The following is a 17,922-nucleotide window of genomic DNA, read 5'->3' as shown; positions in this document are numbered from 1 at the left end:
TCTGCATACTATTTTTGCTCACTATGTTTTCGAAAATGTAGAGAAACTAGATAGAAAACAGAATAAATGGGTCATCATTTAATTTGGAGAGATCATTCTATTCAAGGATATGAAAGGCACTTTCACAAGGAAAACTATAAACCCTTTGTAGGCAGAGACCATGTTTTAGTTGCCTTTGTATCTCTAATGCCAAACACAGTGCCTCACACAAGTAGCCACTCAATGAATGTTTGTTGAATGACTGAATAAATGAATAAATAAATGGGGGGTGGAGGACCCTGCTTAATATGGAAACAGATTAGGTCTGGATTTGATGTAAGGAAAAGATTCAAGAGGACTCCGGCACTAGACTGGTCCACTAAAGGATGTAATGGATTATTTATTGATTTATTTATTGAAATTTACAATAATAGAATAAACATATATCTTGAATATACTTTTAGAGAAAACCACTTAAATGTTCAGATATTTTTCTACATGTATGATGATGACAGTTCCTCAGTTTCAAGGATTCTGTCTGCTAACATTCATTCAGGTTGAAATGGATCTGAAAATCATGGCATATGAAGGGCAGTTGAGGGAATGAAGAACAGAAATCATAGCAGCCGGGAGAAGACGAGTAACTGACCTCAATTATCTTCAAGGTGCCATGAGAAAGAAGGGGTACAAACACTCTGAGCGCCTCCTCAGGGTAGAGCTAGAATCGTGAGCAATAATGAAAGGCAGGGGGAAAGGCGCCCTATGCAGCTTTTAGCCACCTAAGAAAGAACTTTCCAACAAAGAGACACTCCCAATCATGGGACAGCTTGCCTTAACAAATCACGAACCACTGTCACTGGAAGGTGTGGCAGATTTGGTGTGACCATTTTCAAGGATAACTGGGGAAGTCGTGCCTACACACAGCAAGAGGTTGAGGTGATTCCGTCTCTTCCAACCAGAAAAAGTACTGTTCAGTAAAAGTCATCTTACAAATTCAGTGTTAAAATTAAGTAGATAATTAGTAAATGAATATTTTTAATACCTCATGGTCTTAAACGAGCATATATAACAGGTAAATAGAACATAATGGTCAGTTTGTTCTTTGAAGGTTTTACCAATAGATGTGGCCCTTGGCATCACCCAAGGAAAATTTAGGTTGTCTCAATATATAAAATAGTTCAATACCTCAACAGGGATCCCGAATGCTCTTAAGTAGTTCAAGACTCTAGGATTTCTTCTTTCTCTGCATTTCCGGTCACTATCCCTGCCTACTCTGTTACTTCAAGCCTCCCTTGTTTTCTACAGCTGCCTCCTAATGAGACATTTATCTCTAATCTCTTTCCCCTGTCATCATCTTGCCCACCGCTACTAGATGTCTGCCTAAAACTTCTTTTGAATAATTACTACCTATGCAAAAGCCTAGAATGATTAATCAATTTAGAAATACGTATGGAAAAGATTAGAAGAGACATAACAATTCAAATTGTTATTAAAATGGGAAAATCATAGACTAGTATTTTAAAAATGTTCTTGGTGTTGTACTAATGTTCTAATGATAAATAAAATCAGGTGCAAAAGAAAGACTCCACAAAGTCTTACTACCTACCGTATTACATACAAAAGCTCCAACTTAACTTTTTAAAAGACCCCTCATTAGGTCTCCCAGGCTACCTGTTTTCCCACCACCTCTGCAAGAAAACTTCACTCCTTTTCTATGGTCTAACTTTCGGTTCCCTTCTAGCCCCTTTCTTCCCTCTTGTCCCTCTTTGCTACTTCTGTCTTTGTGCCTCTTTTACCACTTTGCTCTGATCCTTGCCTGCAGGACAACCACTGCATCTCATTTGGGTGTTCACTCTGTCCACAGTGTAGGTAAACCTCCGAAGGGCAGGACCTTTGTTCATTGTTGCATTCCCCACATCTACAATAGTCCTTGCAGATAAAAGGTGTTAATTAACTATCGGTTGAGTGAATGATTGCATTACACATTTTTCTAGTTGTTTATATGTTATAGTGTAGGTCTCTCAAAATGAAAAGGTACATGTCATACATATTGCCTAATTCAATACTTCAACTCAGTAAATGTTTACTGAATACCTACTGTGTATCAGGCACTTTAGTAGGTGTTAGGATATAAATTAAAAACTGCATTTAACAAGAGCAGTAAAGACCAAATGGAATATTTTTCAGCTGATTTCTTTTTGCACAAAATAAATACACCTGAAATCTATATTCTAAATCAAAATAGTCAAATTTTCTAGACTTTTCTACCATCTTTCTATCAAACCCATTCAAAAGAATTACATAGAATAAATATGAGACATACTAGGTATTCTGAAATCCAATATTAAACCATTAATGATAAGTAGAAATAAAAAAATCTAAGATAAGTTTTTCTTGGTTTAGGGGACCTGGCATTTAATCATTTGTGTTCCAAGATCTTTGCAGTGATCAGAAAGATTTTGAAAATTGTAAAGGCTTCACATGTAGTTTAATTTTAAGCCTCTTATGCGATATGGATATTTTGGAAGCTACTACATATTCTAGTTCTTCCAGAACCAGATGTAATAATTTGGTAAAGAACACAGGTAGAAGAGATCACTGATTTTCCTTTTCCCCCAATGAACTATGTTTATTATGCCAATTTTAATTACCATGCAATCTAATGGTTTAAGGCTTATATTTTCCACATCACTAGACATCATAAACATGAAAGCATTTTATACTGTCATTATACATCAATGTTTGTACTTGGTTATACATATATACAGAAATTATTCACACATCTTAACCTTGCTATTTCCTCCTTTCAAACCAACATAATTTTACCGTGAAAGCAGCTTTTTAATAAATGGTATAAGAAATACAGCAAGGCACACTTTTTTAAAAAACTTTTTTCTCATTACCACCTCAAGAAGCATAAAAAACGAAAATGTTGTACATAATTTAATAGTAGAATGTCACCAGTTTATAATATACAACACCATATAGTTGTTTCTTGAAGTGCTGCATAGATAATTATTTTTAAAATGAAATAAATAAAATGGCGCTTTTATAAGTTGCTTAATTTTGAAAGAAGGACCAGTGTTTCTTCTGTATGCTGCAATCAAATCAAATGTTGGCCTTTTAGGTAAATCTCTTTCAATAAACATAGGCATCATACCATTTAAAAAAATCCAGATCGAAACATGAAATTGGTCAAGTACCGGCAGGGAGGGGGGGAGGGGGTCATTCCAGACAGGTGAATTTAATGGACCATCAATTTGGTGGACCGCAGAACTTTAAAGAGTAGATGGGGAGGGAGGAGGCAAACAGAAAAGTCTCGCTGGAGAGGCGGGGTTGGTAGAGGTAGCTTGGGAGAGGAATCCATGGGAGAACAAGCAGCTTTGCCGAACTTCAAAGACAATCACCTAAAGAAAACCAGTGCACAATCCAGATCACAAGGCTCATGTGGACAAATCGCATTCGGAGGGAAGTTTCATCTTGGGAGAGGTCAATGTAACAAATGGCAGTGACGTGATGGAACCACAGACCAGCCCAGGGTGGGACTATGAGGCCACCCCCGAGTTACAGCCAGGCTTATCTACAAGAAACAAGAAAGTGACAAGAAAAGGTATCAGAAGTGTCTGTTTCATTTGCAAAACCAGCCCTTTGAGGAATGCTGCCATTTTGGAACTACCTGCTGATATTCTGAAATAAGAAGATACATAAAACATAGTAATTTTAATAGCCCAAGATTCGTATTACTGACAACAGTGTTTCAGAATCCATTGAAAAACACATTGATTTTTTTTAAAGTGACATGGTTTTGAATAAAACAAGAAAAATCATCAAGTTTGACCTTTTCCCTGGATATAATCTGCTCTTCTGCTTGTGAACTTGGTTTCAAACACTCAAGATAGCTTCAAATCACTATGAAAATGTGAGGCTGCTGGTGCCAAGTGAGGCAGCAAAATATCAACAGTGATTCACCGACTGGGAACCTGGGCCCTCAGGTGGTTTAACCTTTACTTCAGTGACTGTATGTGTGACAGCAAAACTGAACAATTCCGCTATTACATAGTGGTAGAATATTCATAGCATCGTTATACTCCCAAATGTTTCAGCCCCTTGTCTGTAAAAGCAGATAACTTGGGCTTCTAGGTCAAATACGAATGCATTTCATTTAAGGTACAGATGCACTGTGCAAATAAGAATGACTCAATTATATCTGTGCATCTTGATAGCTCAGATACAAATTCGTTCCAAACTCAGTCAGTTCTGCCTATTTCTAATTGGCTGAAAGCAACGAGTCGGATGTGAGGAACAACTGAATTCCAGGTACAGGCAGTACAGGATTTAGTTTCTTTAAGTCTGCTGACCAGCTCTCAAACAAAGCAGGCTTTTGCTTGTCTGGGTTTAAAAGGAGTTCTGATGTCTGATGTCAGTTTGCTTTATTATCTTTCTAGAACTAAATATTATCATTCTCCATCTTTCTCTTTCTGTATAATCTTGTAACCCGTTTAAAAGCCAGAAAAACTAGCAAATGTGGTTTGGGCTGAAGCCACAGGAAGCTGGGGAGAAAAGGCAGGTTCTCAAGAACATGGAGAGACAGAGAGACAGACAGGAACAGATGGGACAAAATTTGGTACAGTAAAATGCTTCAGTAACTCAAGAAAGATCATGGTGCATTGTTCACATGCTGAGGACATGACTCATTGGAAATCTGGACGTTGAGTAAGGAATCCTTAGGTGAGGCAAAGCTGGCCTTACTAAATGCTGGTATTTAAATTCTCTATGGATAATCAATTCTTTCAACTTGGCTCACTTGGAGAGGGACAGGCAAAATTGATTGAAGCACAGATCTGGGGTGTGTGTGTGTGTGTGTGCTCGTGTGTGATAGGTGATGCCCAATAAAATCTTCATTATTTAGCATGGTAGGGCTAGTTACTCAGAAGGGCTGGATAATTTTTTTTAATTTTTAAATTTTATATTTTTAAAGTTTTTAAAAATTTATTTTTCAGTCAGAGACAGACCATGAGCAGGGGAAGGACAGAGACAGAGGGAGACACAGAATTCGAAGCAGGCTCCAGGCTCTCAGCTGTCAGCACAGAGCCTGATGCAGGGCTCAAACCCACGAACTGCGAGATCATGACCTGAGCTGAAGTTGGATGCTTAACCGACTGAGCCACCCTAGCGCCCCCAGAAGTGCTGAATAATTAAAAAACATTTCACATCCACCAGAACCTTAATTTATTAAAGTGATTTTAAAGGTAACTTTGATAAGATTATACTTGTATTCTTTAGTGAAAAATTAATAAACTATCACCAAGAGTAGTTTCTTAAATCTGCTTGGCCAGCTTCAGATCATATTAAATACTTAGTGTCAGTCAAAAGAACAGCATAAGAACTTATGTTGTATATGTGAGGAATGTGTGGTGTTCAAGTTTTCTCAGTTTGTAAAAACTGAGTAGCAGCAATTTTACTAGGTATGTGTATGCTCGAGCATGCGTAATTATAAGTAATTGCTGAAAATCTAAAATCTTTGAACTACCAACAATCAAATTTGCAGACCAATAAGATAGGAAAAGCAATGGAGCTAAAAAGATCTGAAGGAAATATATGAGTCCTAAGTAAACACAACCCCTCCAACACATACACATACACACACACACACACACACACACACACACAAACAAAACTGAAAAACAGAGTAAACCAAAAGGGAAAAAGAAAGGACACATTGGCTGCATGTGATGAGTTAAATTTTTATACCACAGGATTTATCCAGCCTGAAGTTTACGGTTAAATCATTCACCAAAGATCAGAGGCTTATGATGAGGATTATGAAGAAATAACTGTCAGAATACAGCAGAAAGATTAGTGCAAAGTACATCTCTTAGGCAGGTCCTAGGAGGCACTCTAGACATACATTATGTGCTTCCTCCAAATTAGGCAGAAATATCTGGATCTACCCAGTTACCTTTCCTTTGATGTGATTTGCTAGAACTGACCTCTCTATTTTTGTAGAAACATGACACATAAATGAAAATAGTGAAAAGCACAGCAGTGTGCCTAGAAATCAGAGGAAATGCATCCTGTGTTAGATCATGTTTAAAATTCCAACGGTTTCAGTGGGTTTTTAATTAGAGCAGTAATTGAAAAACCTTCCCAAAAATTTTTGAAAAAAAATATTTGTTACCACTGCAGACTGTATCTGCTATTCTAAGTTGAAGTTCCTCCAGATGACATCATAATTTCATCACCTGAGAACTTATTTCTTAAAAAAAAAAAAAAACAACAATAGCCCAGCAAATTGAATATGGTGTATTTTATTACCCTGATAGAGCACCCTGACTGATGGTTTTGAAGTGACTTTAAAAAGTAAACCACTTTTTGCTCCTTTGAACCTTGTAGGAAGAACAATGAGAACAGTTAAGCTTTTAGAGACATGAAGTCTCATATTTACCAAATAATTTTACTATGTATTCTGATAACACCAAGGGCATGTCAATGTTTTGAGATTAAATAACTCATCCTGGTTAGTAGTATTTTAACAAAATGTAAATGTTTGTACCCAGGTACCCAAGGCTAATGACTGGTGAAAAATCTGGGCATTTGGGTATTTTGTCTGCATGATACTGAGAAAAATGAATAGGGCAGTAAACATGGCTATTTAAATGGCCCTCGGGTGATAATAAGTCACTTGGGGGCGATGTGAGTTCTGCAGAAGTAAAATCTGGCTGCTTCCCCATTGCCTGAGATAGGGCCAGGAACCACATCTCGGGGGCGGGGCAGGGGGGGTGCTCAAGAAAATATTGCTGGCTGGCAGGTGGGCTAGCTGATAGGTTTACACTGTGGTGTCGGTAAAAGGTGAGGGATGCACAGATCCAACAGCACTTTCACTTCTCTGGGTCTAAATATGGAGCTCCTTGTCATTTACATGTCAATTCTCTATCTATGTAAGGGACAGAAGAAATTCCCAGAGTGCCTAAAAGGGAAGAGTGGGACCCGGAGGCTTCTCCAGTGCCAGAGCTTCTGGAGCTCCGGATCTCAGCAGGACTGGTGACTTGAGAGTCATGGTCACATGATATGCTCAGAGTGGTGTTACTTTCAAGCCTTTTATCCCCTTTCAGAAAGCAGAAATCAGCCAGGCTCCGCCAGCCTCTGCCGAAGTTGGCAGAGCCAGCAGTACAATCGGTACTAATAGAACTTGTTTAGAAGCAGCTTATGGAATTGCAGTTACTCTCCCTTAATGGTCAGTTTTACTGCATACTGATGGAGAATGTGATTATAGGGTGGACATGTTTCACAGAAAATACATTTCTCTCTCTCCTACTTTTGTTCCCACTTGCAGCCAATTGTAAATTGAGTCTGAAACACAGAAAATTAGTTGAGCTACATGAGTAAGTAGGATGTCTTTCTTCAGTTTTGCATACTGAGTTTATTTTTAGGGTATATATATGGTATAGATCCCCCCCTCCCCATTTCTAGCAGCTCTACATGGAATCACACATTTTAATGAGCTTAGGGCACAGGTGTTGCAGGAAAAAAAAATAATGATGTTTGCCATTCATCTTTCAAATTAAATAATGTGTTTTTAAATAGTAACTTTTTTCATAATACATTATGGGAACAACATTTATCTGTCACATTTTAAAAGATGTATTTGTAATAAATGTAAATTACTTTTAGAAAATCAGTAATTAGGCTCATCAAAAAATAAACAATCTGCCACAAAAAAGATAATCTTTAGCATAGTTAAGTATAATAACTGTTATTTGAATAAGTTAACAAATTAGGGTAGATTGCTTCTGTAATTCATTTCCTATAGCACGAGTTTAGGTTACGGCATTAAGCTTCTTGGAGTGGGGGCTGGAGACACCATTCGGCACCTCATACTTTGGTGAAATACAACTCTCAACATTCAAAAGCTCAAATTTTCTTCTTTAGACTTGATTGAGAAAGTATATTCATCACTGGGGTTTAGAGATGGAAAATAACAGAATTTTTGTGTCACTTTCAGAGCTATATCATCATCTCAGAATAATCAATCAATAGCTGTCTTATTAAATACGAAGAGTGGAATGACTTTCTTAAAAATTTTGATGGAAATCAGCCTGTCACCTTGAGGCAAAATTCAAAAATTCTGTTTTTATCAAAACGCCATTAACTTGTCATGTATTCTCTCTGCATTTGCTTTCTGGGCCTGTTCTCGGTCTGTGTGTGGATAAATAAAAGCTTCTTCTTTAACATCAACTTTCCCCTCCTGTTTGAATCCTCAGACTCGGCCTGATCAGGAGCTGTGACAGCACAGCCTTCCACTGGGGAAGCAAATGTGATGATAGTTACATTAGACAGAAGCATAAAAGGAAGGCCCAGATCAGGAGATGCAGCCTTTAACCTAATCATTGTTCATTTCCAGGCACTGAAGGGTGTGGGCATCTCTGCGTGTAGGAAACTGAAGTGGGAAGCATTGTCACTGTGCATGCATTTTGATCAGAGGCTATAATTGTAATTGGGAGAACCTTTTTTCCTCCCTCCATGGAAGGTCCTAAATTATCTGGATACTTCCTCAAATTTTGTATTCTTCTTGCCAGAATGATGTCATAAAGATAATGTCACTAAAAATGTCAATTGTGACTGTTTCTCTCCCTTTTGCTTCACAGTTACTTGCATTGTTGGGAATATGCCTTCCACCTAAATGTCTTATTCAGATCAATATCTGCATGACCAGTCATTTTGACTAGTCTATTCTCCTCTCTCCTATCATGGCATTGTTGACTCTAATGCACTAAATATGTACATTAAAATATATTAAAAATATATATTAAAATGAGGACTTATACATACCTTTCAATGAGATGATTTTCATGCGTGGAGAGGGTTGCATTCTACCTATGCATATTTTTATGTTGTTCTTCATGAAGATTTAGAAGGTTTTCTTCACAGGTTAAAGTTTTGGGGTTGGGATGCAATGCAGCCTTGTCTTTTGGCTGCTTTGCCTTTGAGGAGAGCCCTGGAACTCTAGATTTGGCTGAAGCAGCATTATGTTCTCCTGGCATTCCAGATTCACCTGTGTTTTCCAAACTTTCCTTTTCACTGCCCAGCCTTGAAGTAGTTAACTCTGAGCTTTTCCCATGGACAGTAGCTCGGGGTAAACCACCCCCTTCCTTTCCAACATCAGATTCTTTCTGAAGGGGAGAACCTGAAAGGGCCACCATGTCTTCCTCATCGGCCACGAAAGAAATATCATTGAACTTAGAAGAGCCAGATGCTGCTTGTTGTGGCAAGGCAGCTTCAACTGAAACAGGTTCATTTGGAGGAGCATTGGGGAGGCAGGGCTCAACGCCATCTGGGTCATCTTCAACACAGGCCTCAAAGAAGCATTCCATGTCCTCCTTGTCTTCTAAGCCAGAATCGCTAATGTCCAGTGGCAATGGAGTGTTGCTCTTCTCTTCTACGTAATTGGTGACCTCCCCACAATCACTGTCATGAGATGAGAGAGATAAATAGGAGTAAAAGTCCCCTTTTCTCAGCTGGATGGGCCGGTGAGAATGTTCTAACACCTTCTCCTTGATTTGAGTTAATGAGGTAGGAGCAGCTGCCTCATTTTCAGGTTGAGATTTACTTTTTAGGGCCGTTGAAGCCATGTCAATGATTTCCTTAACAAAGTCATGTACTGAGCAATCTTCAGCATCTTTTTGATGGAAAACATCTGGCTCACAGTCACAACAGGAAATGTTGTCGCTGACAGAAACATTCTCCTCTGTTTCATTTTGTTCAAGTGCTAGGCAGCAGGGAGCAGATTTTCCAGCCATATTTGGTACCTCATTAGGTGAAGGTTTCAGTACCTCAGAATCCTGTCTATTGATAATGCTGGTTTCTGAGGGCAGTTCTGGGCAAGACTTCTCAGTGGGAATAGAAGCAGTAGTTGGGTTTTCAACATGGTGGTGGTTTTGACATTTCTTTGGACGATGTCTAACGGTTTGGGGAACAGATTCTTTTCCAGCAATATTTGAATCATCTGAGCTATCCATAAATACTTTACACTTACAATGCTCACTGTCTGAATTCTTTTTCCCAGTTGAAACAAGATTATCTGATTCCTTTGAAATCCCATTCTGTTTGTCTTTCTGCCTTTCTGGAGTGCCTTCAATATTGCCATTTTCCATGTCAGCCACATATGGATCTTTATTAACTTTGAAAACATTTTTCTTATTTTCACCCTTTGTCCCTATCTCATGGGTGTTGGATAAATTCTTACCATTTCCATTATTTTCAGAGAGACATTTTATGGAGCTATTTAGTAGAGCCTCAATGTTCAGGGTATCAGACGGATTGGTCATCTCACTACTACTTACATCCTTACTGCCCTTTATTTCATCACTGATATTACACCTTCTTTTATCTTTTGTCAAGGAAATCTTTGGTCTAATCCAGGTCTGTAGTTCATTCTTTATATAGTCCAGCCCTGACATCAAGTTGCATTCTTCATAAATTTCATCATCTGTTGCAATACTGGAATCATCATCTTCATCTTTGATGCATAGCTCTTCTTCTGTCAAGGTGAGGGTAGAGCTGGAAAGGAGGTCACTGTCATCTTCATCATCAGTGCAAGCAGAGGTGCAAGAGACATTAACAATCATGCTGACATTGACGTCGCTTTCATCAGCCACGGAACGAGTCAGGCGCTTCCTGAATGATGCATTTGATTCCGGGACCTTGTTCTTGTGTAATACAATATCCTCTGAGCAAAGAGAGAGCTCATCACTGCTGCTAAGTTCTGTAAGAGATGCTGGCGAGTCTTCATTGATAGAGGATGCTATGTCCAATGATAGCTGGCCAGTAAAGGGCATCTTTTGGGAACTACTTTGGAGAGTGATATCAGAAACACTTCGCTTTATCTTTTGCTCTGAAGGGCTCTGGATATTCTCTAAACGGTTCAGGAGATCTAATGTCCTTTTACTCAGTTCACCAACTGAGCCACTGCTCACACTTATGTCCCCAGAGCTGTGACAGCTAAAAAGATCCTCATTGCTTTTATAGGATGTCAACCAACTTTCTAAAGAAGTGCTTCGCTGGAGGCTGTCACTGCCATTTTTAAGGATGCCCAATCCAAATAAATCACCCCCTGGAGAAAGAGACTCAATAGATGAACTATGTGATAAAAGGGAGAGCTGTCTGGCATTCTGCATGCCAGTGAATGTCTTCTCCACATCGCCACTTTTATATGAGTTTCGATCCATTTCATGGGATGCACTTGCCAAAATCTTTTCATGGGGAGGTGCATCTGGTTGTAACTCTGTAGCCTGATGTTTAGATTTGCAGGATTTTTTATCAAAATAAAAACCACGAAGCAGGGGATCCTCCACATGTGCTTTTTCACTTTGTGACTGTTTCATTATCATTGGCAATTTGAGTTTTGAGCCTTGGAGGTACGAGTAATCATAAAATGTAAACACATCATGTTTTCCTTGTAATTCTTCTCCCAAACAATCAGGGGTATATTTGGTAACACTGTTTAAATCTCCAACTTTTCCATTTACACAACCCACTGGTGAAATGGATGGCTGAGAGCTATTTGGAAGCTTAATACGTTCCTCCTCATCTTTAAATTTTTGCTTTAACACGTTAACTGCATCTCCCATTTGTGGGTCCAGATGTTCAGTTTCAGGGTTACTTGGGGACCCATCCACCATATTGAGCAAGCACATTTCAGAGTTGGTAGTGGTTTCAGTGTCTCCCTCGCTGACGATTCCACTCTCACTGCCTGAATTCTGGCTCATGTCTCCTCCATGGCACGGGCAGGGCTTCACCAAACCGGAACCTCCTAGAAGGTCTGGCAAAGACTTGGTAGATGAAAATGAAGAGTCTTTACTGAGACTCTTAGTTAAAACACTAGGCTGTGTCATGCTGGTGAACTTCGGGTTGTTTTTCAAGAACGGCATGCTGCTGTCTTCATAGAGTTCAACATTGTGAAGGCTGTACACTTGGTAAATGTGTGGACTAGAGGGGACAGTGACACTTGAGGCATACTGAGACCCCCCATGGTCACCTGCCTCTTCTTCATAACCAGGGTCCTCACCACCTATCTCTTCAAGCTTTAAGGAAGGCATGAGAGGTTGGGGTTCTTGATCAAGGTCATTTGACTCTTCATTCAAACTAATTAACTTGTTACTTATGTCAGTTTCATCCCATTCCAGGGCATCCTCACTTGTCCCATTTAGGTCCATCAAGCCAGGATCAATCACATTCAAAGTCTCCTGTGTAGGAGAAAGGGGAAAAAAAGAAGAATTAGGGAACACATGTGAACACTTTATCCATTCAAAATCTCTTGGAAGAGTCAGGAAAGAAATTTTCCCCAAGCATGGATTTGAAAGAGAACATAATTATCAGCTCTATTCTTCTCTGGAATAACATCCAAAATTATTGAAATAGGTTTTTCTATCAATAGCAATTTGTCACTGAAGGCAATTACATTGATTAAAGTGTAAGATTATTACAGTCCAGTTGTAAGTTTTGGAATTAACCATTTCCTATTGATTCTTCTACATTCTTAACCTAGGATTGGGAGAAGATAAAACTGTAAGGTAAATTGAGGTAAGTAGAGGACAGCCTACGACATCTTTAAGGCACATTCACTCTAATGCTCTTCATTTGGCGGTCCACAGTGGAATACTATGTACACCTACAAATGGCAAACCCCCTCTTGCATCTAATTCTTGGTTTTGCGTTTGAAGCAGCCTTTGCTTTGGGGAAATGGGATACACTTACGGCCACCTGTAGAACGATTCATGGTCAGAGACCCTTCCTTGTCTATCCTTTCTTCTGCCATCCCTTTCAGGGCTTTCTGCCTCTTGAGAATTTGGCCCTGCTCCCAAATAGACCCAAGACAAGCAACACCTGACTGGTTTCCTCACCTATATCTTTCTGGACCCTGAGTCTCGGGCCCCAGTTCTCTCAGTCTCTCTCTTCCCCAGTCTCTTTCTATGACAGAGATTCTACTTTGATCTTGTTAACTTGTCTCACTATTGTCAGTCCTGCCCCTATTTATTACAGGCCCCTAGGGCCCGCCTCTAGCCCTAGAATAACAACTATCCGAAGACTTTTCTGGCTCTCAAGTTTGATTTAGCCCAGATTCTCTTGTGCTGCACTCTGCCAGCACAGTTGAGATCCTTGATCTTTCCTTGGACTTCCTGGTTTTAACTTGGTTTAAGTAGAGCTTGACACATAGTGGGACACAGTGGTTTGAATGAGTTCCTGGATCTGTCCAGAATCCTTCACCATCCTCACTTGCTGCCCAGCTGTCTGGATTCATGCTAGAGCCAAGAGAGGTGATATGAGTGTGCAGGCCCTGACAGGCTCACCTATACACAGAAACTCAAATAGAATTTTCAGCTTGGCTTATGTTTATGCAGGGTAGTCAGGCAGATGACCATGGCTCTGAAACTATGCAGAATGGGTGAAATGCTGACTTTGCTGCCTACCAGCTGCGTGGCCTTGGGCAAGTTTCTTAGCCTTTCAGAGCACCAATCCCTTTACATCACTTGTTAAGGGGGGCTAGGACTATCTCTATTTTGAGAGAATTCTGAATACTAACAAGCTAATGCTTTCAAAGAGCTTGAGGAGGCCATTGATATAAGGTAGCTATAATTCTGAATACATGTAGCATTGCTCTAGAGTGGGTTCAGTCCATTCATAACGGGTTCTGTCCATTCATAACGGGTTCTTCGTGCCCACCTTCTTCTCTCTTTCTCATTATTCCTTTCAGTTTGTCCTAAAAACCATAAGGGATTCATGATAGGGTAGGTAGAGAGAGATGTCACACAGTATAATAGGTCAGCATATTTGCATTACAATTCAGAATTATTTTAACAGTCTGGTTGAAAAACAACCAATGATGCTTTTTTCCTCAGTAGTGGGGAAAAGGCTTCACCAGCAGCCCACTCACAAAACTTTCCTAACAAGCCCTCAATCCTTTCTGAAACTAGTACTTAAAGGATACCACACAGTCTCATTAAGTGTAAAATACCCATTAGCACTTTATTATACTGGATATGTAAGAGATTATCTGTCTAGCCTACTTAAGTTTAAAAGAGTCCAGTTACAAAGTAAACATTAATTAAAGGATATTTTTAAATTTTATAACAGAAATCTTTCTTGCTGCCAATGTTAGAGCAGTTAATCTAGAACACTGGCAGTCATCATACTCACTTAGGTATGGAGTACATTCACGGTGATGAATTTTTATTAGAATTTCTGTTTATTCTTTGCTTGCCGATAAAGGAAGTACTAATGACCGGTTAGTATGGCTAATGAATGTTAACATCTTCAGCTGTAGAAACAATCAATCAGTCTAATCAAATAGTATATTAATTTCAAATACTATCTTGCCTGACACTGTACTCTGAGAGTGCTAATAAATAATTGAACTAGTCTTTCAAAGAAGCTCCCTTTGTAGCTCTCTGGTCGACTTAAACATTTAGCAGCACAGATTTTCCCTGGAAGTCCCAAACCTGGGGGCTCACTCTAGATGCAGGAGTTGTGCCATCTGGGTGTGCGTCAGAAGTCCAGCCCACGTGATGCCTATAACTTGGACTTGTCTTCCGTGACACAGTTGTTCTCTGACCAAATGCTGCCTCTGTGACTTTACAAATGTAAGCCTCAAAACTTATAGCAGCACCTAAAAGAGCAAATCCTTTGCTCAATAAAATAGTTGGAGTGGGAAATTTCCATCAGAAAAGATTACACTTTTGGATGTAATGCTGTCCTTTCCCCTCCTTAACTCTCTCTTCCTCTACATCTCTTAAATTTATTGTAACTGCTGACATTTTTTATATGTCAATTCCTGGGAATATCTGACAAGATACTTTAGAAAAATCATTCACTTTAGACTTTAAAGTTTACATATTAAGGAAGTGCTATTTGTTCTGCCCTCATTCACTCCCTTCTGTTGTGGATTAAATTCTGTCAATATTTTCAATAAAATCTCCATTTCCTCAAGACTTAATGTCAAACATAAAACATCCCCTGGGGGCAAGAGAGTGTGTAAAGTTTCTGAGAGGATGGGCATTCGAATATTTATATAACTAAAAAGTATCTGTGAAAAAAATGATGCATGTTAGAGTGATGTAACTGGCAGGAAAATTATTTGGTCGAATGCTCTCTTTGATGATAGCTCAATGGCCAATAATGCTCAAGCTAATTAACTGTATTTTGTTGTTGTTTTCTTGAGGTTCTGTCAGGTACTTTTTTTAAAGACACAAATGTTCCTGTCTTTGATCCAGTGATAAATCAAAAATGAATTCAGACAAAATCTAAGAATATTTGACTGAAACCAAAAGGATGGTGAGTAGTACATGAGGTTCCAATAGAAAGTCTGCAATTCAGCGATAATTCAGAATTAAATTAATTTGTGCAAGGGTCCATCATTCATAAACTTTGCCTCACTGGTATAGAATTTGGCCTAAACCTAAAGCTCTATATAAATAACTGTGGGCACACACACACACACAGCCCTTCAAGATCTGCTCAAGAAACAAGTGGAATTAATTGGTGCTCTTTTTTTCTTTGTTTTATTCTTGGAAACAGGTGGTTTATTTCAACACAATATATACAGAGAAAGTGAAAGGAGCTGGAGAAGAGATGATGATGTTGGTGAGAGAATGAAGATTCCAATTCTAGTAAGTAATATCTATCCAAACTCATTTCCTTCTGCATTTGTGTGGCTTCAATTGAATTAGGTCTTCCAGGATCACATTTCTAGGATTTTCTAAAAATTTTAGGTTACATTGTGGGTTTTTGTAAGAGATGAGAAACACATACGGCTAAAGAATGGGGACAAAGGAATCTGACGTTCTATAAAACAAGCCAACAGAGATACAATACAGCTACTTCTAGACTCCTTTAATTTCCTTTAAAAGGTTGCATCTTTTGAAAAATTAAAGAATGTCAGAAAGATCAGGATGAACTGGATGTTCTAGTCGAACTTCTGGCACTCTACACCATTAGGAGGTCTTGCAATTTGTGTTCCCCCCATTTATTCTAGATCCAGGAGATTATTAAAGCAACACCACTTGCAAAGTCATGGGAAGAGAGTTTTATCTATAGAAAAGTGAAATACAACAGAAACACACAAATAAATAAAAATGATAACATAAACATCGTTAATTGTAATCAAATAAAGATCTGCTTTCTACCCCTGGTCTACCCCAGGAGACCACATGGAAGTTTGAGGTGATGGACAGGAGGGAGAAATAATATACATAGATCAGGGTAGGGGAATTGAATTAAACAAGGGGAAATTTCAACTTTCATATATTCACTCTGCTTTTTTTGATGCAAATATTTCCCCTTGTATCCCCCTCCAAATCTAAAACCAAAGTATCTGAACATTAGACGCGTAATTATTTCCCTAAATTTGACTTCAGTAGATATTTTCTCAAAACAAAACAAAACAAAACAAAAACACCAACACCCATAACAAACCACTAGTCCTCAGAAAATGCAAAGACAGCTTTTAAGAGAACTCAGGGTTTGTAGTACTCTGCCTCTTTTTGGGCAAAGAATAGATTCAAGGTTGGAATGAAAAAATATAGATGAAAAAAGAAATAGAATGAAAAGCAAAAATTTTCACTGTTTATCAATCATTTTGGGATTTAGGGCAGAATCTCAAATAGATCTGAGTGTGAATCCTGGATGCCCCCCAATCCCACCTTACATGTTAGCTCTGTGATCCTGGGCAGGTTCTTTGACAGTTATGTAGTTATTTAGTTCAACTGAAATAATTTGTGTATCCAAGAAAACTATAGTACATTGAGTCTACCTTAGGGGGTGTTGGGAGCTTCAAATGAGAAAATGCATGTAAAGTCCTATGGAGGGGGTGGGAGGCTGGTACACAGTAGGTGCCAATGACTGGTAGCTCTTGGCATAGATTCCCCATGCTGAAAAGGGGGAAGAGAGTGTGACTAACCATTAAATAACTGTAACCATGTTTGCATGAAGATTGGTGGTTGGTTGGCTAATCTTTTTGTACAACCACATGCATGGAGTTTAAGGAAATAAACATCAGTTAGACCCCTTACTCACTCCCATCGCACTGTAAATGGGGTGTGGGTTTGTCTTTCCATGTCCTGACTGGGCTTAGCCCTCAGGAATAACCAGATGAGAAAAGACACCTGCCCAGCCTTCTGCAAGGCCCATAACTCAAGCACTTTCTATTTCCTGAAAATAATCTTTTTTTTTTAAAGGCAGGTCCATTGTCTGTGAAATCCTATCACAACTGACACATGAGAGCAATCAAATCCTGCTCACTATCTATCAGATTGACAATAATGTTAAAGTAACTTGTCTCAGCTCAGAAAATGCTTTGAAAGTCTATCTCACACTAATGATCAAAAACTGTTCTAGCGAATGCTCTTTTTCAATAACAAAGCTGATCAGAAACTCAAAACAGACAAGTAAAACCCAAAGTCATCTCACAAATCTCACTAAAATGAGTACTGACATGGACATATTTCCTAGTCTTGACTATACAGACATTTCTGAAATAGTAGAAAATGAAAAATCCATTAGATGTTGTTTTAAAGTACGTTTTACAATAGCAAAAATTGTCTTAGTTTTCAACAGGGACCAGAGACAAAAGAGATCCAATATTAGGAACCAGGGGTTTTCCTCCCAGATATAAACCCCATGAGGGCAGGGGCTCTGTCTTGTCTCCACTAGAGCCCCAGAACCTACAACAGTGCCTGGGAGAAAGCAGGTTCTCAAAAAATGAGTGAACTGAATGAGGAAAGACTGGGCTGTGGTCTCACAAACTATTGTAGAGATCTGGGGAAAGGTCCCAAGGTTAAATTCTGCCACAGTGAAACACCTGGAGAATTTCTGACTTTCTAGCTACTACCTCCTAGTTTAAAAAGCTAGTATCCTCTGGGCACCTGGAGGCTCACTCGGAAGACTGACTTC

General features: G+C 39.0%; 1 protein-coding gene across 6 annotated transcripts in view; it reads right to left on the bottom strand.

Moving 5' to 3' along the window:
- Window positions 1-346: 346 nt before the first annotated feature.
- AKAP6 (A-kinase anchoring protein 6) overlaps window positions 347-17,922 on the bottom strand; it is a 483,440-nt gene continuing 465,864 nt past the window's right edge. For 5 of the 6 annotated variants that reach the window (XM_045450650.1, XM_045450656.1, XM_045450652.1 and 2 more), the window contains exons 13-14: window positions 8,809-12,221; window positions 347-3,559 (exon numbers count right to left, since the gene is read on the bottom strand). In XM_045450650.1, the coding sequence (XP_045306606.1) occupies window positions 8,850-12,221 (3,372 nt within the window). In that variant the 3' untranslated portion in view covers window positions 347-3,559; window positions 8,809-8,849. Of the gene's footprint in view, window positions 3,560-7,701; window positions 7,935-8,808; window positions 12,222-17,922 lie in introns of those variants that run through there. The other variant, XM_045450655.1, reaches the window with a different exon arrangement.

The sequence above is a fragment of the Leopardus geoffroyi genome, chromosome B3 (assembly GCF_018350155.1).
Source record: "Leopardus geoffroyi isolate Oge1 chromosome B3, O.geoffroyi_Oge1_pat1.0, whole genome shotgun sequence".
In the NCBI taxonomy this organism is placed as follows: domain Eukaryota; kingdom Metazoa; phylum Chordata; class Mammalia; order Carnivora; family Felidae; genus Leopardus; species Leopardus geoffroyi.
Note: the sequence above shows the minus strand (reverse complement) of the source record. Positions and strands in the feature narration are given on the sequence as shown.